At 47.8% G+C, this 27,964-nt stretch overlaps 1 protein-coding gene across 1 annotated transcript; it reads right to left on the minus strand.

Moving 5' to 3' along the window:
- Nucleotides 1–22,607: 22,607 nt before the first annotated feature.
- Nucleotides 22,608–27,378, minus strand: ZFP36L1 (ZFP36 ring finger protein like 1). The gene is made up of 2 exons (XM_038765704.1): nucleotides 27,201–27,378; nucleotides 22,608–23,914 (listed from the first exon to the last, which is right to left on the minus strand). Exons 1-2 carry the CDS (start codon nucleotides 27,255–27,257, stop codon nucleotides 22,943–22,945), a joined length of 1,029 nt encoding a protein of 342 aa, XP_038621632.1. The 5' UTR covers nucleotides 27,258–27,378; the 3' UTR covers nucleotides 22,608–22,942.
- Between the last annotated feature and the right edge of the window lie 586 nt (nucleotides 27,379–27,964).

The raw sequence follows: 27,964 nt of genomic DNA on the forward strand, positions 1-27,964 counted from the left end.
ACAAGGTGATCAGGTTATCCCACGGGGCGGTGGGGGGAGGCGCTCACAGTCTTAATCCCCATTTTACAGATGAGGTAACTGAGGTCCAGAGAAGTTAAGTAACTTGCCCAAAGTCACACAGCTGACAATTGGTGGAGCTGGGATTTGAACCCATGACCTCTGACTCCAAAGCCTGTGCTTTTTCCACTGAGCCATGCTGCTTCTCTTACTATATTCCAGGCACTGTACTGAGCACTGGGGTACACTCAGTACAAGCAAATCAGATTAGACACAGTCCCTGTCCCATGTGGGACTCACAGTCTCAATCCCCATTTTACAGATGAGGTAACTGAGGCACAGAGAAGTGAAGTGACTTACCCAAGGTCAAACAGAAGACAAGTGTTGGAGTCAGGATTGGAACCCATGACTTTCCGACTCCCGAGCCATTGCTCTATCCATTACTCTATCCATGCTGCTCTCTATACACAAAGGAGCTGAGAGGCAGTATAGCCTAGTGGAAAGAGCCCAAGGCTGGGTGTCAGAGGACGCAGGCTCTAATCCCATCTCCATTGCTTGTCTGCTGTGTGACCTTGAGCGAGTCACTTTACTTCTCTGGGCCTCAGTTTTGTCATCTGTAAAGTGGGAAGCACGTGGGACAGGGATTCTAATGATTATTTTGTATTAATTCATTCATTTATTCAATCTGTTTATTGAGTGCTTAAAGTGTGCAGAGCACTGTACTAAGCGGTTGGGAGGGTACAGTATAACAATAAACAGAAACATTCCCTGCCCACAACAAGCTTACAGTCTAGAGGGAGTTTACAGTCTATCCCAAAGTTTAGTACAGCACTTGACACATAGTAAAAGCTTAACAAATAACACAGTGATTATTGCTTGCTTCCACCCTCTTTCCCTCCCTAATCACCATCTTCAACTACTCACTCTGTTTGCTCCTTCCCTCTGCCTTCAAATATGCTCAGCTCTCTCTTACACTAAAATAACCTTCTTTGGATCCCACTGCCTCATCTTCCCGCTCTCATTATTGTCCAGACTCCTCCAACCGGTAGGTGCATGCACTGCCTCAACTTCTTCAACTAATAATAATAATTATTATGTTACTTAATTAACTAATAATGGTACTTGTTAAGCTCTTACTTTGTGCCAAGCACTGTGCTAAGCGCTGGGGTAAATAGGAGGTAATCCGTTTGTCCCACATGGGGCTCACAGTCTCAATCCCCATTGTACAGATGAGGTAACTGAGGCCCAGAGAAGTGAAGTGACTTGCCCAAGGTCACACAGCAGACAAGTGGTGGATCCAGGATTAGAACCCATGACCTCTGACTCTCAAGCCTGTGCTCTTGCCACTAGGCCATGCTGCTCCTCTATTGTTAAGCACTTACTATGTGCCAAGCACTGCTTTAAGCACTTGTACGGATACAAGTTAATCAGGTTGGACACAGTCCCTGTCTCACATTGGTTCGTACTCTTAAAATCCATTTTTTACAGAGAAATGAAGTGACTTGCCAAAGGTCACACAGCTCCTCCTCCTCCCCATCCCCCCTGCCTTACCTCCTTCCCCACCCTACAGCAATCAATCAATCAATCAATCAATCATATTTATTGAGCGCTTACTGTGTGCAGAGCACTGTACTAAGCGCTTGGGAAGTACAAGTTGGCAACATATAGAGACGGTCCCTACCCAACAGTGGGCTCACAGTCTAGAAGGGGGTGACAGAGAACAAAACAAAACATATTAACAAAATAAATAAATAGAATAAATATGTACAAATAAACTAAATAAATAGAGTAATAGATCTGTACAAACATATACGCAAATATACAGGTGCTGTGGGGAGGGGAAGGAGGTAAGGCGGGGGGGATGGGGAAGGGGAGGAGGGGGAGAGGAAGGAGGGGGCTCAATCTGGGAAGGCCTCCTGGAGGAGGTGAGCTCTCAGTAGGGCCTTGAAGGGCTGTTTATATATGTATATATGTTTGTACATATTTATTACTCTATTCATTTATTTATTTATTTATTTTACTTGTACATATTTTTTCTATTTATTTTATTTGGTTTATGTGTTTTGTTTTGTTGTCTGTCTCCCCCTTCTAGACTGTGAGCCCACTGTTGGGTAGGGACCGTCTCTATATGTTGCAAACTTCTACTTCCCAATCGCTTAGTACAGTGCTCTGCACACAGTAAGCGCTCAATAAATACGATTGAATGAATGAATGAAAAGTGGCGGATCCAGGACTAAAACCCAGGTCATTTTGACTCCCAGGCCTGTGTTCTTTCCAGCTCCCTTCTTCATCCACTTCACTGGATTCCCCCATTTCACTCCTCTTAGACCCCCCACTCTACAGGGTTGCCAATGACCTCCTCCTTGCCAAATCTAATGGGTTCTGCTCTAGCTCATTTCTTTTTTAGCTTAGGTCACCTTTGGTCTGTGTTCCTCTAGATTGTAAGTTCACTGTGGGCAGGGAATGTGTCTGCCTATTGTTATGTTGTCCTCTCCCAAGGGCTTATTAGAGTGCTCTGAACACAGTAAGAGCTTAATAAATGCAATACCCTACTTCACTGGGAAACATTGTCCAACTTTGGTTTTATCAAAATGGTTCTCCTCTGGTTCCCCTTCTATCTGTCTGGTCACTCTTTCTTTCATTCAGTTGTATTTATTGAGTGCTTATTGTGTGCAAAAATTGTGTCCTTTTCCGCCAGGGGCCGGCGAGCAGACAGCATGGGTGAGCGGGGACGGGGGACGGACGGACGGGGACACACGGACACTCATATTTGTTACTCTATTTATTTACTCTATTTGTTACTCTATTTATTTATTTTACTTGTACCTATCTATTCTATTTATTTTATTTTGTTAGTATGTTTGGTTTTGTTTTCTGTCTCCCCCTTCTAGACTGTGAGCCCACTGTTGGGTAGGGACTGTCTCTAGATGTTGCCAATTTGTACTTCCCAAGCGCTTAGTACAGTGCTCTGCACACAGTAAGAGCTCAATAAATACGATTGATGATGATGCAAAGCACTGTACTTAGTGCTTGGGAGAGTACAATATATCAATAAACAGACACATTCCCTGCCCACAAAGAGAGAGCCTCTCTATCTCTTTCACTGGCTTTTCCTCTCCTCTTCAGTTTCTCACCTCTATCATGGTTGTCCCTCAAGGCAACAACTAGTGGAAAGAGGATGGGCTGGGAGTCAAAGGACCCATCTCCGCCACTTGTCTGCCATGTGACCTTGGGCAAGTCATTTAACTTCTCTATGACTCAGTTACTTCCTCTGTCAAATGGGAGTGAGGACTATGAACCTCATGTGGAACTTCACATGAGAATTTCCATACTTCACGCCGCTGCCCGGATCGTCTTTGTGCAGAAACGCTCTGGGGATGTTACTCCCCTCCTCAAAAATCTCCAGTGGCTACCAATCAACCTGCACATCGGGCAAAAACTCCTCACCCTCGGCTTCAAGGCTCTCCATCACCTTGCCCCCTTCTACCTCACCTCCCTTCTCTGCTTCTCCAGCCCAGCCTGCACCCTCCGGTCCTCTGCCACTAACCTCCTCACCGTGCCTCATTCTCGCCTGTCCCACCATCGACTCCCAGCCCACGTCCTCCCCCTGGCCTGGAATGCCCTCCCTCCACACATCCACCAAGCTAGCTCTCTTCCTCCCTTCAAAGCCCTACTGAGAGCTGACCTCCTCCAGGAGGCTTCCCAGACTGAGCCCCCTACTTCCTCTCCCCCTACTCCCCCTCCCCATCCCCTCCGCCTTACCTCCTTCCCCTCCCCACAGCACCTGTATATATGCATATATGTTTGTACATATTTATTACTCTATTTATTGATTTATTTTACTTGTACATATTTATTCAATTTATTTTATTTGGTTTATATGTTTTGTTTTGTTGTCTGTCTCCCCCTTCTAGACTGTGAGCCCGCTCTTGGGTAGGGACCATCTCTATATGTTGCCAACTTGTACTTCCCAAGCGCATAGTACAGTGCTCTGCACACAGTAAGCACTCAATAAATATGATTGAATGAATGAAGGTATCAATGAGGAAGGAGAAATAATTTTGTAGGGCAGAGGAGAGGGCAGAGCATATAACAATAAACTTGAAGTGGATGAGGTCAGCCTCCTATCCAGATTTCCACCAACAGAGCTCTGCATCTCATGCACAGGAGCGAAGGAAGCAGACTGGAAGTGATTCAGGACTGTGGGATAGTGGTATGAGAATGATGAAGAGATAGGGGAGAGAGTGAGTTGATTTCCATAGAGAGGGTGGTTTTGAGGGCGTCGGTTTGGTCATCCAGAGAAGGTAGTTTGGGTATGCTGGGCATGCTAAGTGGGGCATGATGACTTGAGAAAATTGGATGGGGTTCAAAATATTAGAGGTCTCTGTGGGGGAACAGCACAGATTTGTGGGGAGGAGATGTGTGGGAGAGAAGGCAGGTGAGGAGGCTGTGGTCAGATAGAGGGATTTTAGAGTTGGCGAGGGTAGAGATTGTACAGTGACTAGAGATGATGAGACAGAATGTGGGTCCAAGTTGGTGAGTCAGAGAGCCGCGGAGGAGCAGGAGGTCAATGGAGTTGAAGAGTGATGGAAAGTGGGCGGCAGAAGGGTCATCTAGAAGACTAGAAATTCCAAAGCTTTGATAAAGCAGCCGTCACTCTGTGGCTGTAAGCGGTGCCCTAGGCCCTCTATACTGTAAGTTCTGTTGCAGTGTACTCTCCCAAGCGCTTAGTACAGTGCTCTGCACACTGTATGGGCTCAATTAATACCATTGATTGATTTCCCATAGAACTTCTCCTCGAATAGCCCCCAGCGACAGAAGATGTCAGAGTTTGGAAGAGCTCCATCCCCATCCTCAAAAAGGAGAAGGGAGGGGGAATCAAATGATTATGTATGAGCAGTGAACGTGTCTGTCACCTTTGTTGTACTGTACTCGCCCAAGCACTTAGTATAAGTGTTCTGCACATAGTAAGTGCTCAATAAATACCACTGATGATGATCTTGTGAAGCAGTGTGGCTTTGTGGAAAGAGCCAGTTGCTTAGGAGTCAGAGGATGTGGGTTCTAATCCCGGCTCAGCCACTTGTCTGCTGTGTGACCTCGGGCAAGTCACATAACTTCTCTGTGCCTCAGTTACCTCATCTGTAAAGTGGGGATTAAAAGCGAGCCCCACGTGGGACAACCTGATTACCCTGTGTCTACCCCATTACTTAGAACAGTGCTTGGCACATAGTAAGTGTTTAACAAATGCCATAATAATTATTATTATTATCTTGAAGCCAAGCACTTGGATTCTGATATGCCCAATTTGGGGTCAGACACTTACGTGGCCCAGTGGAAAGAGCCCGGGTTTAGGGGTCAGAAGTCATGGGTTCTAATCCCTGCTCTGCTACGTGTCTGCTGTGTGACCTTGGGCAAGTCACTTAACTTTTCTGAGCCTCAGTTCCCTCATCTGTAAAATGGGGATTAAGACTGTGAGCCCCAAATGGGACAACCTGATCACCTTGTATCCCCCCATTGCTTAGAATGGTGCTTTGCACATAGTAAGCACTTAATAAATGCCATCATTATTATCATTATTATTACTAGTCATCTCCTGCCTCTGGCCCGGAATGCCCTCCCTCCTCAAATTCAACAGAAAGTTACTTTCCCCCACTTCAAAGCTTCACTGAAGGCACATCTCCTCCAAGAGGTCTTCCCAGACTAAGCCCACCTTTCCTCATTTCCCGCTCCTTTCTACATCACCCTGATTTGCTCCCTTAGCTCCCCCCCTCCCATCCCCAAAGCACTTATGTCCAGATCTGTCATTTTTTTTATTTATATTATTGTCTGTCTCCCCATCCCTAGACCGTAAACTCATTGTGGGCAGGGAATGTGTCTGTTTATTGTCCTATCGTACTCTCCCAAGTGCTTAGTACGGTGCTCTGCACACAGTAAGTGCTCAATAAATACGATTGAATGAATGAATGAAGCTAGTACCCACACCTGTCTAGTGCCCTCAAACTACCCAACCAGACCCACACTAAACATGCAGAAGAGCCTCTTAATCCAGTATAATTTGTAAATTTGTTGCTGATACTTGCAGCTTTCTGCTGGTCTGGCTGGGTTGAAAGATTCATTCATTCATTCAATCATGTTTATTGAGCGCCTGCTATGTACAGAGCACTGTACTAAGTGCTCGGTACATATAGCAATAATCAGTGATAATCCCAGCCCACAATGAGCTCACAGTCTAGAGGAGGAGAGACATCAATACAAATCAACTGACATCAATACCAATACATAAAATGGCAGATATATTCATAAGTGCTGTGGGGCTGGAAGGCAGGATGGAGCAAAGGGAGCAAGTCAGGGTGATGCAGAAGGGAGTGGGAGAGGAGGAAAAGTTGGGCTTAGTCTGGGAAGGCCTCTTGGAGGAGATGGGCTTTCAATAAGGCCATGAAGGGGTAGAAAGAGTAATTTGCTGGATTTGAGGAGGGAGGGGGTTCCAGGCCAGAGGCAGGAAGTAGGCCCGGGGTCGTCTGTGAGATGGTCTGGCTGGCTGGTCTGGGGATTCGAAGAGTGTCTAGGGACTACTACATGCAGAATCTGTAATAATAAAAATCACTGTGGTCCCTGTTAAGTATTTACTAAGTGCCGGGCACTATACTAAGCTCTCTGTCGGACGCAAACAGATCGAGTTGGACACAGTCCATGTCCCATGTGAGGCTCACGGTCTCAATCCCCATTTTACAGATGAGGTAACTGAGGCATTGAGAAGTGAAGTGACCGGCCCAAGGTCACAGAGCAGGTAAGTGGGGGATCCTGGATTAGAACCTTCTGATTCCTTCTGATTCCCAGGCCCGAGCTCTAGCCATTAGGCCAAGAGATCTCTGTCCTGGCAGAGGGGTTGGTGGATGCCCTTAGAGCTGAGGGGGCCATTGGAGGGGCTAAGGCTGGGAAGACAGGTGTAAGAAGCAGTGTGGTCTAGTGGAAAGAGCACAGGCCCGGGAGTCAGAGGACCTGGGTTCTAACCCCTGCTCTGCCATATACCTGCTAGGCTACCTTGGGCAAGGCAAGTAGTAATAATAAAAATGGTATTTGTTAAGCGCTTACTATGTGTCAAGCACTGAAGTAGATACAAGCTAGTCAGGTTGGACAAAGTCCCTGTCCCACATGGGGCTCACAGTCCTAATCCCCATTTTCCAGATGAGGGAACTGAGGCACAGGGAAGTACAGTGACTTGCCCAAGGTCACACAGCAGACAAGTGGCGGAGCCAGTATTAGAACCCAAATCCTTTTGACTCCAGGCTGGTGCTCTATCCACTAGGCCACGCTGCTTCCATCTTCTCTGTGCCTCAGTTACCACATCTGTAAAATGGGGCTTAAGACTGTGAGCCCCATGAGGGACAGAAACTGAATCCAACTCGATTATCTCGTTTCAAACCCAGTGCTTAGTGTAGTGCCTGGCACAAAGTAAGTACTTAAAAATTCCTTTTTAAAAAAATAAGGCGGACAGTGACTGATGGGGCTGCCCCTGGGTGGACTGTGGCAACGACCTGGCCAACACAAAGCCCCAGGCATTTATTATTATTACCACTACTACAAATAATAATAATAATAATTGTGGTATTTGTTAAGTTGTTACTATGGGTCAAACACTGTACTAAGAACTGGGGTAGATACAGATAATCAGGTCCCTTGATGCGTAGTACAGTGCCTGGCACAAAATAAGCACTTAATAATAATAATGATGGCATTTATTAAGTGCTAACTATGTGCAAAGCACTGTTCTAAGCACTGGGGGGGATACAAGGTGATCAGGTTGTCCCACATGGAGCTCACAGTCTTAATCCCCATTTTACAGATGAGGGAACTGAGGCCCAGAGAAGTGAAGTGACTTGTCCAAAGTCACACAGCTGACAAGTGGCAGAGCCGGGATTAGAACCCATGACCTGTGGCTCCCAAACCCGGGCTCTTTCCACTGAGCCATGCTGCCTCTCTACTAAATACCATCATTATTATAGAGCTCATAGTCTAAGTAGGAGGGCGAACAGATATTGAATCCCCAGTTTGCAGGTGAGGGAACTGAAGCACAGAGAATCAACTTGCCCAGGGCCACCGAGCCGGCAAATGGCGGAGCCGGGATTAGAACCCACATCCTCTGATTCCCAGGCCCGTGCTCTTTTCACCAGGTCACGCTGCTTCCCTTTGGGCAGTGACTCCTCTTCCACTCATTCGTGGTTCCCTGCAGCCGCAGCCATGGGCTCATTACCGGACCGGACCGGCAGCCTAGCCCCAGCCACCTGCAGGTCCGATGAAAGGCGGGCCGGGATCCACCCTGGGGCCCTGTCGACATTCCCAATCCCAACCAGTAATCCATCCTGCTACTCCTCCCTCCAGCCAGGCCTTGGCAAGCTCTCTCCCTCTCCCCCTCACTGCTATAAAACCTCAGGCAAATTGTTGACCATTCCATTGTTTCCATTCCATAAAGCAAGGGTAAGGACAACACCCCTGGTAATCATGGAGAAACGTTGAAATAATTGATTGTGAGGGCAGTTAAGCATGTGTATATTTTAGAGAAATCGATCAGTGTGATTTATTGAGCATTTACTGTGTGCGGAGCACTGTACAAAGCGGTTGGGAACGTACAGTACAACAGAGGTGGTAGACACTATCCCTGCCCATGAGGAGTTTACAGTCTACAGAAATGTATTGTGTTTCCACATCCTTTCAGTCTTTTCACTATAAATGAAAGCTTAAGTTATAAATTGGAATTTGGAATTTCAAAGAAAAATACACCCAGAGGGGGTCAAAACAGTTTATTTTATGGTCTTATCCTGCTTAGTACAGTGCTCTGCGCACAATAAGTGCTCAATAAATACAATCAAATGAATAATAAGTTCCTTGAAGGCACTGATTGTGTCTTCTAATTCTACAGTATTATCCCAAGCACTTAACGTGCTCCGCACTTAGTGGGCATTCACTAAACACTCTTGATTGATTGATCAACATGACCTGAGAGGAAAAACCCACAATTCAGGTTTTATTTTCATTCGAGTTTTGATAAGCAGGGGCTCCTCTTTTGCTTCTTTCCCTTCAGGCCATGAGGAAAGGTAAGATGGCCCAGTTTATTTTGCTTTCTCTTTTAGTTTCGCTTCCCAGCTCTTGGGCCCCAGAATGTTTCTGTCTGACTTCTCTGACCCAGCAGTGATTCTTTCAATAAACACAGAAGATACCCCCCTCGTTTATTTACCTTCCAATTGCAGCAACTTCATAAACGTTTTAACCAAACCTCCCAGGACCCTGAAGCTTGTGGCTTAAGAGCTGCTATTCTTCTCCTGGGTCCCACCAACTAACTCAACTAACTAACTCAACCCCACAGATTGTAAGGAAAAACAAGCATTTTATCTCTTTACCCAATAGGCAGCCAGAGGAGAGGAAGGAGTAATATGAAATGTACTGCAGGAGTGGGTTAAGGCCTAAAAACCAGCACAAAATTTCCCACTGAAAGCCGGTCTCAGGCAGCAAATTCTCAGGGAAAGGAATGGGGAGATCGGAGCCAGGAATCGCAGCCGCCCCCCTCAGCTTGAGCCAATTCATAACCTCCTCCCCCTCCTTCCACCCCAACTTGAGCTATTTAATGTTAAAATTCTGCCTTTAACCCTGGCCCATGTCTTTGCGGTCGGTTTCTGCTCTTTCCGCAGTCTCGTGATAAAAATGATCCGTTCCTCACCGAAGTTGCCTTTTGAGCAGTGTCCCCCTTTCTGACACTCGCATTAGCCCAACTGAATAATAAATTCCAGAACGCTTTTTTGGTTCCAGAGAAAAAGCAGTGGAAAAGTGGTCAAGTTGGACAATCAGACAGCTAGTCGTGGGGCCAATCACTCCCTCCAGAGAGAGAACGTAAACGAGAGGGGAGAATAAACTAGAGAGCAGTCATCTTTGTGCTTAGGAACACCTGCCATTTTAGAAGACTTCTCCTGGACAAATCCATGCATCAACCTGAAAGGCAATTACTATCACTTACTGAACCCCCAGAAACAGTGACACCTTAGTGGATAGAGCACAGGCCTGGGAAACAGAAGGAACTGGGTTTTAATCCCAACTCTGCCACTCGTCTGCTGTGTGACCTTGGGTAAGTCCCAACTGTGCCCCAGTTCCCTCATCTGTAAAATGGGGATTAAGACCGTGAGCCCCATATGGGACAGGGACTAATGCTCAACCTGATTACCTTGTATCTATCCTAGCATTTAGTTCAGTGCCTGGCACGTAGTAAGTGCTTACTAAATACCAAAATTATTATTATTATTATCCCCCATTTTAGAAATGGTGGGGCCCTGGGCCTCCAGTAATCAGGACTGCTGACTTTCAGTGACAGTTCTTCCACTCTCCAAGTTCCAGAGCCAGCTTTTCCATTCTTGAACTGTCTCCCTCTGTCAGGACAGGCTTCAGACACCCAGCTGCCCTGAGGGGAGAAGGAGAGGTCCAAGAGCCGCCCAGCAATGCTCTGCATAAATTGTTGCATAAGACAGCCACGGGAGCTTGGCTCCAAGACCCCACTTTGTACCCTGATAGCAAATCCCACCACTATCTCTTTGAGAGAAGCTGTTGGGCTGTCATCTTCCAATGTAGCTAGTGACTGCCATCTTTAAGAGATGGCAAGCGGCTACCCGGAGCCTCACTGTGCCCTGAGGTGACAGCTTACTACCATCTGGAGCCAGACCTGCTCTTTCCAGAATCCTTGCTATTCCTCCAGCCACTAAACCCCCTGGGTGTTGGAAAGAAAAAGGAGAAGCAGCGTGGCCTAGTAGAAAGAACTCCAGGCTGGGAGTGGAAAACCTTGGCTCTAATCTCGGTTCCTCCACTTGCCTGCTCCGTGATCTTGGGCAAATCGCTTAACTTCTCTGTGCCTCGGTTTCCTCACCTGAAAATGGGCTGAGTACAGTCCTCTGCACACAGTAACTGCTCAATAAATACAACTGATTGATAGCATTTATGTACATATCTGTAATTTTATATTAATGTCTTTTTCCCCCCGCCCCCCAAGACTGTAAACTCACTGTGGGAAGGGAATGTGTCTGTTTATTGTTGTATTGTACTCCCCCAAGTGCTTAGTACAGTGCTCTGCACACTTTAAATGCTCAATAAATAAGATTAAATGAATAAATGAATAATTATGGTACTTGTTAAGCGCTTACTATATGCCAAGCACTTTTCTAAGTGATGGGGTAGATAATAATAATAATAATAATAATGGTATTTGTTGAGCACTTACTATGTGCAAAGCACTGCTCTAAGCGCTGGGGTGGTTACAAGGTGATCAGGTTGTCCCACAGGGCGCTCACAGTCTTCATCCCCATTTTACAGATGAGGTAACTGAGGCACAGAGAAGTTAAGTGACTTGCCAAAAGTCACATAGCTGATAGTTGGTGGAGTCAGGATTTGAACCCATGACCTCTGACTCCAAAGCCTCTGGCTCTTTCCACTGAGCCAGGTTGGACATAGTCCCTGTCCTACATGGGGCTTACACTCTTAGTCCAAGTTTTGCAGATGAGGTAACTGAGGCCCAGAGAAGTGAAGTGACTTGCCCAGCATCACCCAGCAGACAAGTGGCAGAGCCAATATTAGAACCCAGACCCTTCTGACTCTCAGGCCCGGGTTCTATCCACTAAGCCACATGGGGTGACAGCTCCCATCCCCACACCTCCTTCATCCCATACACCTCAAGTGGTTCACACCTCTCTCTGTAGGTAAGACCCTCCCAACACCAACAGCAGAAAAACATTTACAGTATTATTATTACTATTATTATTATTACAGTTGGTTTTTTTGATGGCATGTGTTAAGCGCTTACTATGTGCAAAGCACTGTTCTAAGCACTTGGAGGATACAAAGTAATCAGGTTGCCCCTCGCTGGGCTCACAGTCTTAACCCCCATTTTACAGAAGAGGGAACTGAGGTCCAGAGAAGTTAAGTGCCTTGCCCAAGGTCACACAGCTGACAAGTGGCAGAGCAGGGATTCGAACCCATGACCTCTGGCTCCCAAGCCCGGGCTCTTTCCACTGAGCCACGCTGTTTCTCTAACCACTTACTATGTGTCAAGCACCATTCCAAGACAGAGGAAGATGCAAATTAATTAGGTTGGACACAGTCCCTATAGGGCTCACGGTCTAAGAGGGGGAACAGGTATTTAATCCTCATTTCATGGTTGAGGAAACTGAGGCATAGAGAACTTAAGTGACTTGCCCAAGGTCACACAGCAGGCAAGTGGAGAAGCCAGGATGAGAATCTAGGTCTTCAGATTCCCAGGCCTGGTCCCTTACCACTAGGCCAACCTGCTTTCCCAGCAAATGCTCAAGAGCCAGAAAGCGGCCAAAGAACGCAAGGAGGTCAAGAACAATCACTACACTGGAGAAGCAGCATGGCTCAGTGGAAAGATCATGGGCTTTGGAGTCAGGGGTCATGGGTTCGAATCCCAGATCTGCCAATTGTCAGCTGTGTGCCTTTGGGCAAGTCACTTAACTTCTCTGTGCCTCACTTCCCTCATCTGTAAAATGGGGATTAAGACTGTGGGCTCACAGTCCCCATGGGACAACCTGATCTCCTTGTAACCTCCCCAGTGCTTAGAACAGTGCTTTGCACATAGTACGCCCTTAATAAATGCCATAATAATAATGCCAACAAATACCATAATAATAATAATTAATTGTTATTATTATTATTATTATTGTAGGATGGATGCCTTCCTCAGAGACTGGCAGACAGGGCTTCAGGAAGCCAAGAGATTCCATGACCATGGTGGGCTGGATGATGGGAGAGGGGAGGAGTGCTTGGATTAAATACCAGTGAAAAATTGGCCAGGTCAGAGAAATAATAATAATAATGATGGTATTTGCTAAGCGCTTACTATGTACCAAGCACTGTTTGTAGTGCTGAGCACTGCTCTAAGTTCTGCGAAGACTATAATAATAATAATAAGAAGAATAGTGGCATTTGTTAAGCACTTACTATGTGTCAACCACTGTATTAACAGCCCACTGTTGGGTAGGGACCGTCTCCATATGTTGCCAGCTTGCACTTCCCAAGCGCCCAGTACAGTGCTCTGCATACAGTAAGTGCTCAATAAATACGATTGATTGATATTAACAAAATAAAATAAATAAAATAGATATGTACAAGTAAAGTAAATAAATAAGTAGAGTAATAAATACGTACAAACATATATACAGGTGCTGTGGGGAAGATAAGAGCATTGTGCCAGGAATGTGTCCTTTATGTTATATTGTACTCTTCCAAGCGCTTAGTACAGTACTCTGCACACAATAAGTGCCAAGTAAATAAGATTGACTGACTGATAATGGGCAGGATCAGTTGGGAGGAGCTGTAAAAACTGAGATACCCCAGCTGGGGGACAATCAATCTGCAGCAGTGTAACCTAGTGCAGGCCTGTGAGTCAGTAGGGCCTGGGTTCTAATCCCCGTTCCTCCACTTGTCAGCTGGGTGACTTTGGGCAAGTCACTTCACTTCTCTGTGCCTCAGTTCCCTCATCTGGAAAATGGGGATTATGACTGTGAGCTCCCTGTGGGACAGGGCCTGTGTCCAACCTGATTATCTTGTATAATAATAATGGTATTTGTTAAGCACTTACTGTGCACCAAGCACTGTTCTAAGCTATATCCCAAACCTTAGAAAAGTTCCGGGCACATAGTAAGCCCTTAACAAATGCCATTAAAATAAATAAATAAGTAAATCATTCATCTTTATCCAGTGCTTTTCTAGACTGTGAGCCCATTGTTGGGTAGGGACCATCTCTATATGTTGCCAACTTGTACTTCTCAAGCGCTTAGTACAGTGCTCTGCACACAGTAAGCACTCAATAAATACGATTGAATGAATGAATGAATGCAGAGCACATAAAAAAAATCAATCATATTTACAAGTGCAGAGCACTGTAGTAAACCTTTGGGAGAGTTCTGAACAATAATAATAATAATAATGGCATTTATTAAGCACTTACTATGTGCCAAGCACTGTTCTAAGCACTGGGGAGGTTACAAGGTGATCAGGTTATCCCACGGGGGGCTCACAGTCTTAATTCCCATTTTACAGATAAGGTAACTGAGGCCTCGAGAAGTTAAGTGACTTGCCCAAAGTCACATGACTGACAAGTGGCGGAGCTGGGATTTGAACCCATGACCTCTGACTCCAAAACCCACGCTCTTTCCACTGAGCCATGCTGCTTCTCAATACTCCTGCTAGCCTATCCACAGAGAGCATATAGGCTACAGAAAAGTTCCTCTTTTCCGGGCTGACCCAAAACAGGGGAAGGGCTAGAGATTGAATCCGAGTTTAGAGAAGGGAAGGGAGCATCTAATTTGCTCTCCCTGCCCATCCCACCCCAAGCCAGGATGGGGATGGGACTGGGAAAAGGCCAACCCCTTTCCTGTCAATCATTAACAGAGGGTCCTGCTGGAGGCCAGGAATAGGGGAAAAGTCCAAAGGGGAAGCCTTCCCCCCACCCACTCTTGTCTCATCCACCTCCAAACACACCTGCCAGACCCAACCCCCCAAGCCTAGCTGACTCCCAGGTTCTCAGAGCCAAGCCTCCATCACAGACGATATCATATTAATAATAACATTTGTTAAACGCTTACTATGTGTCAAGCACTGTTTTAAGCGCCGGGGTAGATACAAGCTAATCAAGTCGGTCACAGGCCCTATTCCACATGGGGCTCACAGTCTTAATCCCCATTTGAGGGTTGAAGGAACTGAAGTCCAGAGAAGTGAAGTGATTTGCCCGGGTCACACAGTGGATAAGTGGTGGAGCCTGGATGAGAACCCAGGTCTTCCGAACTCCCAGGTTCTCAGAGCCAAGCCTCCATCACAGACAATATAATATTAATAATAGCATTTGTTAAACGCTTACTATGTGTCAAGCACTGTTTTAAGCGCCAGGGTAGATACAACCTAATCAAGTCCCTATTCCACATGGGGCTCACAGTCTTAATCCCCATTTGAGGGTTGAAGGAACTGAAGTCCAGAGAAGTGAAGTGATTTGCCCGGGTCACACAGCGGATAAGTGGAGGAGCCTGGACGAGAACCCAGGTCTTCCGGACTGCCAGTCCCGTGTTCTATCCACTAGGCAACACTGCTTCCCTTTTGGGCCTGTTCCCTCCTGAAAACCTCTTAAGGGTGTTCCTCAGGGCTCCGGCCATCTTGTGCCACCACCCTTGGGCAACTCTTCCTCGGACCTCCCAGCAGGTCCTCCTGCTGCAATTACAGGCCGTATCTATTCCAGCGCTTAGTACAGTGCCTGGCACATAGTGAGAGCTTAACAAATATCATTAAAAAAAACACAGGTCACCACCCATCCAAAAAACTTCAGCCTATTTTTTGATTATTATTCCATTTTTATTTAATTATTCCATAATAAAATAAAAAAGGATAATTATTCCATTGTTTTATTATTATTATTATTATTCCATTTATTGTTTGAAAAGTTCTTAAGTCCCCTTCTCACCCTTAGGCTACACGACCGTGGTCCCTTCAACCTAGTCATTCATTCGTATTTATTGAGCATTTACTGTGTGCACAGCACTGGACTAAGGGCTTGGGAAAGTACAACACAACAATAAAAAGTGATATTCCTGGCCCACAATGAGCTTACGGTCTACAGGCAGGGAGACAGATGTCAATGAAAATAAACAAAATGACAGATATGTACGTAAGTGCTGTAGGGCTGGGAGCAAAGAAGAGAAAAGGGAGTGAGTCAGGGTGATGTTGAAGGAATGGGAGATGAGGAAAAGTGGGGCTTAGTCTGGGAATGCTTCTTGGAGGAGATGGACCTTCAATAAGGCCACCCGCAGGAAACAGAACAAAACCCATTCACATGTTTTGTTTTGTTGTCTGTCTCCCTCTTCTAGGCTGTGAGCCCATTGTTGGGTAGGGACCGTCTCTATATGTTGCCGACTTGTACTTCCCAAATGCTTAGTATAGTGCTCTGCACACATTAAGCGCTCAATAAATACGATGGAATGAATGAATGAAACTGGAAGCAGTATGGTCTAATGGAAAGAGTCAGAGCCTGGAGTCAGAGGACCTGGGTTCTAACCCCAGCTCTACCAGTTGTTGCTGGGACCTTGGGCAAGTCACTTATCTTCTCTGGGCCTCTGTTCAGCCTCCTACTTACACTGTGAGCACCATGGGAGACAGAGACCATGTCCAACCTAATGAACTTGTATCATCCATCATAGTGCTTAGAACAGCGATTAACAAATGCCATAAAAAAAAAACGATTAAAACTGCCTGTGGTCACAGATGCCACATCATTATGGGCTCCTCTTTCCTGTGTCTTCTTGAGCAAGGGATTTTGGTAGCGGCTGGGAGGAAGGGCCAAGTCAGCTGGACTGGACCTCACTGTTGGTTCCCTTTAGGGGATAGAGCCCAGGCCGGAGAGTCAGAAGAACCTGGGTTCCAATCTGGACTCTGCCACATGTCTGTCGAGTGACCTTGGGCCAGTTACTTCACTTCTCTGTGCCTCAGTTACCTCATTTATAAAGTCAGGATTAAGAGTGTGAGCCCCATGTGGGACAGGGACTGTGTCCAATCTGATTAATTTGTATCTACCCCAGCACTTAGAACAGTGCTTGGCTCATACTAAGAGCTTCACAAGTACTATTATTATTATTATTATTGTGGTTTTCATTGTTGCTATTATTATTATTACTATTGTCTCCCCAGAGCACTATTATGTTGGATAGGGACCGTCTCTATATGTTGCCAACTTGTACTTCCCAAGTGCTTAGTACAGTGCTCTGCACACATAAGCGCTCAATAAATACAATTGAATGAATGAATGAATTATTGTTGTTATTCTTATTATTGTTATTATTATTTCCCCCAAAGCACTTATGTACATATCTGTCATTTTATTTATCACTTTGCTCTTTCCCCCTCCCAGCCCCAGAGCACTTATGTCCATATCTATCATTTTATTTCTTTGTATCGATGTCTGTCTCCCCCCACTCTAGACTGTGAGCTCACTGTGGGCAGGGAATGTTGGATTGTACTTTCCCAAGCGTTTAGAACAGTGCTTGGCCCATAGTAGGCGCTTAACAAATACCATCATTATTATCATTATCCTCTTCATTCTTTTCCACCCAGCCAAGGCCGGCTCAGGTCCAGGGCAGCGGGGGGCCAGCTCCCCAGTGAATCTGCAAATACCCACAGGTCCCAGGCACCTCCTGCTGGGGAAAGAGAGCCTGTTTGGATGGGATGGCCGCCCAGACCATCACCATGGCAACAGCTGATGGTGGGAGGGGGTCTGGTGTTTGGCTGGGAGAATTCAGCTGTCGAGTAGGAGTACACTGTGTTTCCCCCTGTTGCTCTCCAACTTTCTCTCTGCTCCATCAGGGTGTCCCAGGCAGCAGAGCAGACCTAGGGAGCTGAAGGATATCGGGTGGCGGGGAGACATCACGGCCACATCCCTCCCTCCTGCCCCGTCCCCTCCTCTCAGCTTCCCAAATCCTCCTTTATCAAAAGTCATTCATTCAATCATTCATTCAATCGCATTTATTGAGCGCTCACTGTGTGCAGAGCACCGTACTAAGTGCTTGGAAAGTACAATTAGGCAACAAATCGAGACACTCCCTACCCAACAACGGGCTCACAGTCCAGAAGGGGGGAGAGAGACGGTCAAAGAAAACAAAACAAAATAAGTAGACAGGCATCAGTAGAATCAAAATTAATCCCCTGGTAATAATAATAATTGTGGAATTTGTTCAGCAAGTACTATGTGCCGGCATTGTACTAAGCTCTGGGGTGGATACAAGCAAATCAGGTTGGATACGGTTCCTGCCCCACACGAGACTCACAGTTCCCTCATCATTTTATAGAAGAGAGAACGGAGGCATGGAGGAGTGAAGTGACTTGCCCAAAGCCACACAGCAGATAAGTGTATGGCGCTCCACACACAGTAAGCACTCAATCAATATGATTGAATGAATGAGGAGGCAGAGCTGGGATTAGAACCCATGACTCTCAGGTCTGTGCTCTATCCACCAGGCCACCCTGCGTCCCCTAAGTGTGCACAGGAGCCAGGCTGTCTTCCGGGCCTTGGGAAACCACCCTGACATCTCAAGACTCTGGAACTGAGTGTCCTCTCCGTCAGGGATCACTCCTCAATGGAATCTGGTTGACAAGAAATATATTCATTAATTTAACGGATTTATTGAGCGCCTCCAGTGTACAGAGCAGAACTGGTAGACATGTGCCTTGCCCACAACAAGCTTACAGTCTAGACAAGGAGACAGACATTAAAAATCCCTGCCCGCTTGACAATCTGGCCAGCGAGCTAGGAGGGATCAAAAAGCCAGGCAGTCAGAAAGCTGTTTTATGGCCAAGAGAACGAAGCCCACCCTTTCTGCTCACCAAAACCACCTTCACCTTGGCCCAAAGGGGTGAGACGATCCCAAAAGATGCCAGGCTGGATGTAGAACCAAATTTCTGCCCCTCCCTTGCCCTTCTCACTCCTTCAGAGAACCATTTGTCCACATTCCCCTTCTTAGAGGATAGAGCAAAGCTTGCAAAAAGCACCTGGGACCTAAATGGCTCTTCAAGCGCCCCAATCAATTGATCAGTGCTATTTATTGAGTGCTTACTGAGTGCAGAGCACTGTACTGACCCATTTTGGAAGTACAATATTATAGAGTTGGCAGACACGATCCCTGTCCACAATCAATCGATCAATGGTATTTATTGAGGGCTTGCTGTTTACAGAGCACTGAACTAAGCATTTCAGAAAATACATATAATAATGTTGGTAGGTACAATCCCTGTTCAAAATCAGTTAATCAATTAATGCTATTTATTGAGAATTTACTGTGTACAGAGCACTACACTAGAGAAGCCCCCTGCCGCAATGGATAGAGCATGGGGGAGTCAGAAGGTCATGACTTCTAATCCCATCTCCGCCACATGTCTGCTGTGTGACCTCGGGCAAGTTGCTTCACTTCTCGGGGCCTCAGTTACCTCATCTATAAAATGGGGATTGAGGCTGTGAGTCCCATATGGGGCAGGGACTGTGTCCAACCCAATTGGCTTGTATCCACTCCAGGGCTTGGCATACAGTAAGTGATTAACAAATACTATAATTAGTATTATTATTATCACTAAGCTTTTGGGAAAGTACAATATAATAGAGTTGGTTTACACAATTCTCTGTCCACAGTCAAACAGTTGATGGTATTTATTGAGCACTTACTGTGTGCAGAGCAGCGTGGCTCGGTGGAAAAAGCACGGGCTTGGGAGTCAGAGGTCGTGAATTCTAATCCTGGCTCCACCACTTGGCAGCTGTGTGACTTTGGGCAAATCACTTAACTTCTCTGTGCCTCAGTTCCCTCATCTGTAAAATGGGGATTAATACCGTGAGCCCCACCTGGGACAACCTGATAGCCTGCTATCTCCCCCAGTGCTTAGAACAGTGCTGGGCACATAGTAAGTGCTCAACAAATACCATAATTATTATTATTATTATTATTATTATTACTGTACTATTTGTAGAAAACCCACGTGCCATACACCAAAAGAATTCTCCAACCCCGGGGGAGCTGAGCGAGGCTATGCCAGTCTCAAGACGTTCTTCCCTCCTCCTGAGGAGGAAGAGCCATTTCTCCAAACCATACGTCAAAGGAATTCTTCCCGCTGTTGGGTAGGGACCATCTCTACATGTTGCCAACTTGTACTTCCCAAGCGCTTAGTACACTTCTCTGCACACAGTAAGTGCTCAATAAATACGATTGAATGAATGAATGAATGAATGAATTCTCCAACTCCAGAGGAGCTGAGCGAGGCTATGCCAGTCTCAAGATGTTCTTCTCTCCTCCTGAGGAGGAAGAGCCATTTCTCCAAACCATACATCAAAGGAATTCTCCAACTCCAGAGGAGCTGAGCGAGGCTATGCCAGTCTCAAGATGTTCTTCTCTCCTCCTGAGGAGGAAGAGCCATTTCTCCAAACCATACATCAAAGGAATTCTCCAACTCCAGAGGAGCTGAGCGAGGCTATGCCAGTCTCAAGATGTTCTTCCCTCCTTCTGAAGAGGAAGAGCCGTTTCTCCAAACCACCAACTAAAACACCATCACGTTCACACCACAGCGGCTTTCAGAGGTCAAGATTTAATGGCTTGTCTGGCTTGTGGGGAGTGACTGTCCGCTGAGCTTTAAGGCTTCCAAAACCCCCCATCCTCAACGGACTCCAACTCCTTTCCGGAGTCTCTCTCCCCACCTCTCCCCATCTCCAATACGGGAACCACCATCCCTCCCCAATTAGTACCCAGATTGCTTAGAGAAGCAGCATGGTATAGTGGGTAGAGCGTGGGCCCTGGAGTCGCTTCTCCAGGCCTGTTTCCTCATCTGTAAAATGGATTTTTCATTCAATCAATCGGGTTTGAGACGGTGAGCCCCACGTGGGACAGGGACTGTGTCCAACACAGTTGCTTGTTTCCAACCCAGCTCTTAGTACAGTGCCTGGCACGTAATAAGCGATTAACAAGTATATAATTATCATTATTATTAATAGGGTCAGCTTGGACAATAGTGCCCTAGTTAGGGTAGGGTTAGAAGATTAGATTCCGGGAAGTTCTGGGGGTGAGTCTCAACCAGAAGAGTGAGCCATCATTCTTTAGCGGTCTTTGCTACAGGCTACGGAACATTTGTTCTGGGACCAACTTCTTGACCTCAGCAACACCAACCCACAGGGAGACAAATCCGTAACCCCAAATTGGCAACACCCACCTCCCATTAAACGGCCCCCCCCCCCCGCCACCCACCCCCGCCCACCATGAGCCCACCCAAATCCTCCCACTCCCAGGGTTCCCCTCACTCCCAGGCAAAGGAAAACCAGTGCCACGCTCAAGTTTCTTGAAAAAAAAACGGGGTTTATTGATTTTAAACTGCAAACAGTCGTTACAAAAAGAATTTTTTTTTTAAATAAACTCACACAAAGGAAAAAGAAGAAGAAAGCAACGGTAGTGAACAGCAACAGGAAAAAAAATAATTACATTCATTTTTTTTTGTTTTGTGTCTGTGTGTGTGTGTCTGTGTGTGTGTCTGTGTGTGTCTGTGTGCCAGTTCTGTTTACATCAACATGGAAAACTCCAAACCTGGAATAGAGAACCACAAATCTGTGCTCGGAATGTTTCGAGATAGGCACGTGGAAGTCAAAGGGGTTTTTTGTTTCCCTTTTAGAAGCAATACAAAAAAAGGATGTTTTCCTTCAGTACTGCCACAGAACTTATGCACATACATTCTAAATCCCAGGTGTGTAAGGCCTATAAAGAAAGAGAAAAGGAACTCAATTTGCAGTCCAACACAAAGGGGGGGAATTTCTAAAATAAATAATCCAACAGTTTTTTGCATTTTTTTAAATTAATTTTTCATTTTTTTAAAATAAAATAACCAAAAGGTGTAAAGTTACAAAAAAATGTCATTGTAGTATAATATATTAAACTGTGGAAAAAAAAGGAAACAAAAAGACACTTCACAATCTTAAGATTAATATGGAAGATCATAATTTAAACATAAAAGAATATATTCTATGGATTTGTCATCCCGATAAATATGAACAAAATTAACAAAAAAGCATAGTTTGGCAATAAATACGTTTTGATAAGTTAAATAAGCTTTTTTTATATTGTTGTGCAGTGACAAGCAAAATTTTTGCTCTCCAATTTCTGAAAGTTATACAAAGTTAAAAACCCAGAAAAAAAAAAAATAAAAAGCTTGGCGTGAGTGCTCTAACCATAGTCCTAATGTACACTAGAGCAAAAACCATTAAAGCTGTGTCTACTGGAAACTGTTTTATACGGAAATTGTATGTGGAATGAATACCATTAACCGCCCACACCCTTTACACTTTGTTTTCCTCTTTTAAGATGTCACATGTACACCGGGGAACTTTTTAGCACCAAAAGCAAGTCTCTCATAGTCCACCTAGCTTCCCCTTCCTCTTCCACACAAAAAAAATAATAATAATAAAAAAAAATAAAATAAAATTAACAAAGTCCCACTTGGGCCCAATCTTTGTCCATTCTCAGCTTTCCTTCCTGCAGACCTGCAGAGACCCAGGCAAGATTAGTCAACAAGACTGGGGTTTGGGGGGTGGGGGGAGGATGGATTGGGGAGGGGGAGGTAAAGAAGTGTGGGGGGGAAAAGTGGGCACTTATAGCTTTCCATATACCAGGAGCCTGGCCCAGGGGGTGAGGATGGGCAGAGAGGGTAGGAGGGGACCCATGTGGAGGCTGAGAAGGGGGGAGAAGGTGGCATTTTGTAGCCAATGCTGGTTCTGAATCTTCACCTCCCACCCCCTCTCCCCCTATTTCCCTAGGCCACCTCCCTATCCACCTTAAAGGGCACAGGTTCAAGAAGGCTCGCTGGCGCCCCCTGCAGCCGGAGAGGTAATATAGTCACAGTGAAAAAAAACATAATCATGGTAAAGGCACTAATTTGCTTCTGTAAACGGGTTACTGCTTCTTTTTTTTTTTCGCTTTTGTGATTTGGCACTTACGGCTTAAGCCAGAGAAAGGCAACTAGAGGCGGGGGAGGGGGCTTGTTTCGTGTTGAATTGGGGGGGGGGGGGGGCGAGAGGGGATGGGTGTGTGTATGTCGGTGTGTGTACATGTATGTGTGTATGGGTATGAGAGAGAGGCCCAAGCGAGAGGCAGCCTACGAACAAACGGCCTCGTCCGGTTGATCGGTGGGGGCGAAAGAGGCCTGGGATGTGGCGGGGGGCTCATGTGGAGGGGCCTGGGGGAGAGGGGCTTTTGAGTTTAACCTTGCTTGTTAATCACGAGGCGGTAGGGCCTGGGCTGGTGGGGGACAGGGGGACAGGGGAGGGGCGGGAGGATGGGGAGAGGAAGGAGGAGGAAGGGGTGCCCTCCTCGTCCGCCCGCTCGCCCCGGCCCGGCCCGGCCTAGTCATCTGAGATGGAGAGTCTGCTGAATATGGGGAGGCGCCGCGAGGTGTCCAGGATGGGCGAGTCTGACCCACTGTGGCTACTGCTGGAACTGCTCAGGTAGCCCTCCTGGTCCGAGAGGGAGTCCTGGGGGCTGGGGGGCGAGTCAAACATCGGAGGGGACTCGGACATGGGGCGGAAGAGGAAGGCGGTGGGAGAGCCGCCTCCGCCGCCGCCGGGCACCCCCATGCTGGGGGCGAAGAGGCTGGCCAGCTCCTGGCTGGAGAAGGTGAAGGGGTTGCTGGCCCCATCGGGCAGGGTGGGCGAGCCCAGCAGGTCGTCGGCGGTGAGGATGGGCGGCGGGGTGATGGAAGTGGGGCTGTCCAGCAGCCCGGAGGCGGCGGCCGTGGCGGCGGCGCTGGGGAAGCCGGCGAAGCTGAAGCTGTGCTGCAGGCGGGGCCGGTCGGCCGTCAGGTCCCGGCTCCCGGCCAGGGCCCGCCGCTCCTCGGCGTTGTGGATGAAGTGGCAGCGGGGGCCGTAGGGGCAGAAGCCGATGGTGTGGAACGTGCGGCACAGCTCCGTCTTGTACTTGGGGTGGCGCGTCAGACTGCGCAGCTCGTGGATCCCGTGGGCGAACTGGCATTTGTCCCCGTACTTGCAGGCGCCGTTCTCCTCGAAGGGGCGGCACAGCTCCGTCTTGTAGCGGCTGGAGTTGACCTGCCCCCCGCCGCCCGGCTGCTTCTGAGGGGGCAGGAGGCGCTCGCCGCCCTCCGAGAAGGAACGGTCGCGGAAGCGGTCCCGGGCACCGGCCAGGGACGGGGCCGGCTCTCCCTTCAGGCTGCTCAGGAGCTGGTTCTGGTGGTACTTGGAGCTGGGCAGGGTGACCGAGTGGCGCCGGGAGAAGGCCCCGCCCGCCGGGGTGCCCACCGCCTTCCTGTCCAGCAGGCAGCCCCCTGCGCCCGAGGGGCCGTAGTTCAGCATCTTGTTACTCTGTGGGGAGGGGGGAGAAGAGGAGGAAGAGAACATGGTGAGCCATACCAGTTACCACCACTCCATCCCAAAGCCCTCTCCAAAAGAGGTTCCCCCCCAAACACCCCACACTCTCTCCTCCAGGCCCCAGACTCAACAGCCCACAACTTGTTCCCTGCAAACGGCCTCTTCCTCTCGCCCCGGTTTCCTTGGGCCCTTGGCGGTACACCCCAACCAGACTTCCAGAACCATTCCCTCCCAAATCCGGCCTTTTGTCTCCTCCCAAATCCCGTCTTCCCAGCATCCCGCCTTCCCGCTACCCCCAAACCTCCATTCATTCATTCAATCGTATTTATTGAGCACTTACTGTGCGCAGAGCACTGTACTAAGCGGATCTACCAGCCACCCCGGCACCCTAAATCTCAGCCACCGCGACCCCTCCCTGACGACCACCTCAGGACCCCCACTCCAAACTCAGGGACCACCCTCTCTCCCTCACTAGCTGCTCTTGCCCCCCTCTTCATTATGCTCAGGAAACGCATAACTAGACTGTGAGCCCACTGTTGGGTAGGGACCGTCTCTATATGTTGCCAACTTGGACTTCCCAAGCGCTTAGTACAGTGCTCTGCACACAGTAGGCGCTCAATAAACACGATTGAATGAATGAAAACGTGTCTGCTCTTTCTGTTGTCTGGCTCTCTCCCAGGCGCTTAGTACACTGCCCTGCACCTAATAAGAGCTCAATAAATGCCCTTGATTGAATTTTTTTTTCTCCCCGGGGGGCAGGACTCCGGGCTGTATTTGCCAACAAAAATGGGCCTTTCTGCAGGAAAGGGAGGTGTGGCGAGATCCCTCGGGACAAGGGAAGGGGGTGGGCAGAGGGGAGCAGAGAGTCCTGGAAATTAGCTAATTGCTAATCTAAATCCCCGCACTCTTGCCAGCAGTTGCGAGGGGTGCAGTCCACCGGGGCGTCCCCCCCACCCCCCCAGGAGAATTCCTTTGCAGTCGGGGGGTCCCGGCTGCCAGGCACAGCTGGGCCGCATGGGCACGCCAAGGTTTAATATTTAACGCAGCGTTTGCAGATAGGAGCCCTCCCACTCGCCCCCGACCCTCCAGAGTGACCCAAGTGACCCAAAGGGAGGTAGAGAAGGGGAAAAGGGGGGAGGGGTCGCTTTGTAAGGTGACCCCCCCCCAAAAAAAAGTTTTCTTTCTTGGAAAGGGACGGAGGGGGCAGAGAGGTCGCCTCCCTGCGCCATGTGGGTGTTAGGGTGAAAATTCACCCAAGTTGAATGATCAGTTATAGGGCGGAAGGGAGGGGTTTGGGGGAGAGGGTCCCGCAGACCCTCCTCACCTCCCGGCCCGGACTGGAAGGAGGATCGGTTGAAAGTGGAATTGGGGAGGAGAGGAGGGAGGAAAAAAAGGTGAAAGAGCTGGGGAAAAGGGACAGGGTGGGAGGGAAAAGGGGGAAAAGAAAAAGAGGGAGAGAAAGGTGGGGTGGCATGGAGAGGGGAGGGGGTACAGGAGATGGAGGGAGGGAAAAGGGTCGAAAGCCAGGGTGAAGGGAAAGAGTGGGAGAGTAAAGGGGGAGGGAAGTATAGAAGATGGAGGGAGGGAAAAGGAGTGAAAAACCTGGGGAAAAGACAGGGTGGGAGGTCAAAAGAGGGAGAGAAAGGGCGGTTGGTATGAAGAGGGGAGGGGATACAGGAGATGGAGGGAGGAAAAAGGGGTGAAAGAGCCAGGGAGAAGGGAAGGAGTGGGGGGAGAAAGGGGAGAGAAGGGTGGTATGGAGAGAGGAGGGGGTACAGGAGATGGAGGGAGGGAAAAGGGGTGAAAGAGCCAAGGAGAAGGGAATGGGTGGGAGGGGAAAGGGGGAGAAGAAAAAGGGGGAGAGAAGGGCGGTATGGAGAGAGGAGGGGGTACAGGAGCAGATGGAGGGAGGGAAAAGGGGTGAAAGAACCAGGGAGAAGGGAAAGGGTGGGAGGGGAAAGGGGGAGAAGAAAAAGGGGGAGAGAAGGGTGGTATGGAGAGAGGAGGGAGTGCAGGAGATGGAGGGAGGGAAAAGGGGTGAAAGAGACAGGGAGAAGGGTGGGAGGGGAAAGGGGGAGATGAAAAGGGGGGAGGGGTGGTCTGGAAAAGGGAGGGGATGGGGAAGTGGGGAAAAAGAAGGGAGGGAGTAGGAGAAAAAGGGAGGGAGAAGAAACAGCAGATCAAAGAGGGGAGTGGGGATAGTCCTGGGGGGTGGGGGGGATAATGTAAATAAGTGGGAGAAAGAGCCGGAGGGAAGAGAAAAAGTGCCCGGTTAAAATCTGCAAATTTCGGGTGTTAAACCCGAACCGAGTTGCTCGGCCTGGAACGGGAGCCTCGGTGCAGTCCCAAGTTGGGAAAAGTTACAGCAACAAGACCAGGCGTGTTAAAAGGAGGCAAAACACTTTAGCAATTAAAAGTGGCCCAGCAACTTCTCCCTCTCAAAAGCAGAAGAGGAAAAAAAACCAAAACCCTCTTTCCTAACCCACGTCAGCTTCTTCCTTCAACCCTGCTTCCACAAAAGTGGGGGGGGGGTCAAATTTAACCACAATCACCCCCCAAAACCTCCCAAACTCCGGGAGGGAATAAAGAGACGACCTCTCTCCCCCTCGCTGGACAAAAGTTGTAAAGACTCACAATCCCACACAGCCACTCACACACCCCGGGAGCAAAAAGTCCTCGATTTTGCCACTGTGAAAAAGTTTTGTGGGTCAGGCTGCTCCGACCGGAGGAACGGAGGAGGGGGAGATTTCCTCCAGCAGAAACTTGGGGACCAGAATTTTGCACTATCCTCTCGAATCAAAACTCCTGCTCCCAACTTCCAAACTTGCATCCGATCCGCAAGTTTTCCCAGGCAGGGCGAAGGGAGATTGGAGGAGTTACAACAAAAGTGGAGAAAAGAAACGAGAAGAGGCAGAAAAAGGGGACAGGATGGGGGGGAGAGGGAATGACTTTTTGACTGAGAGCGCATTTACTTTTGAACTTCTTCGTGAGCTGAGCGGAGGCAGAATCAACCAGAAAAGCAAAATATCAAACCCCATCATCCACGTCCTAAGAGTCAAGCCACCCGACAGCTGCAAACATCCCCCCCAAAAGATCTGCTTTGGAGTCATTCGAATGCCCCCCTTTTTTAACGAAAAAGTAAAAAAAAAGGGGGGGGAAGGGGAATGGTCCTTTACCAAGAAAAAAACAGGTCGCAGAAGACCCCTTCCTCCCTCTTTCCAAGGGACTGCTTTTGTTTTTAATCAGAAGTTTTCCAAATAAAGGCTTTGACCCAATTTACCTTGCATAAAACTTCGCTCAGGTCGAAGATGGTTGCAGACACCAGAGCAGTGGACATCTTCGGGGTTCAGGTGGGGGGACAATAATAGATAGAAATGGGGGAGACGACACCTCCAGTTTCCCTGGTGTGGCTGGCTCTCCCTCCAGGGCCCCAAACCTCCCGCTCTCTTCCTCTCACTCTCCCGGACCGCCTAGCTTAAACCCCAATTTATAAAGTTTCAGATTAGCTGGCCGGGGAAGGAGGAGCTTTAAACTCATTTAAATGAGGAAGAGGAGAGAGGGGGAAAAAAAAGTTGATTGGCATTGAGATTGAATCAGCCATGCGGTCAAACCCTGAAAAAAAAAAAACTTTCAAAAGGAAGAAGGGGGAGGGGAGAGGAAAGAAGTAGAAAAAAACAGCGACACTCGACTTTTTTTTTAGAGGAAAAGTTTAGAGTTCACTTCGTTTGCTGCATGTGCGTCTTAAACGCACCTCTAATTAAAATATGGGGGGGGGAGAAGTTTCTGATCTTGTCAGCCTTAGAATACGATCCGTGACATCATTTATTCCACCCACTGCTTTGGACTTTTTTTTTTCTTCCTCTTCGGTTTTCTTGAAGGCGGGATCAACTTTCTCTTCTTTTTCAAAGAGGGTCCGAAGCCAGTTCTTTTCTTGCTGGGCTCTGCGGCCTCCGCGCCAAAGTTTTCTTCGTGATTTGATCGTCCTTTAAACTTTTAAAAAAAAAGAAAAGAAAAGGAGAGGAAAAAAAAAAGACCCACTGCCCC

The sequence above is a fragment of the Tachyglossus aculeatus genome, chromosome 23 (genome assembly GCF_015852505.1).
Source record: "Tachyglossus aculeatus isolate mTacAcu1 chromosome 23, mTacAcu1.pri, whole genome shotgun sequence".
NCBI lineage: Eukaryota > Metazoa > Chordata > Mammalia > Monotremata > Tachyglossidae > Tachyglossus > Tachyglossus aculeatus.

Coding starts and splice junctions, on each gene's coding strand:
- ZFP36L1 (XM_038765704.1), bottom strand. CDS start 27,257: ATGTCCACTGCTCTGGTGTCTGCAACCATCTTCGACCTGAGCGAAGTT. Junction 23,915..27,200: donor TGAGCGAAGTTTTATGCAAG/GTAAATTGGGTC, acceptor CCCTCCCCACAG/AGTAACAAGATGCTGAACTA.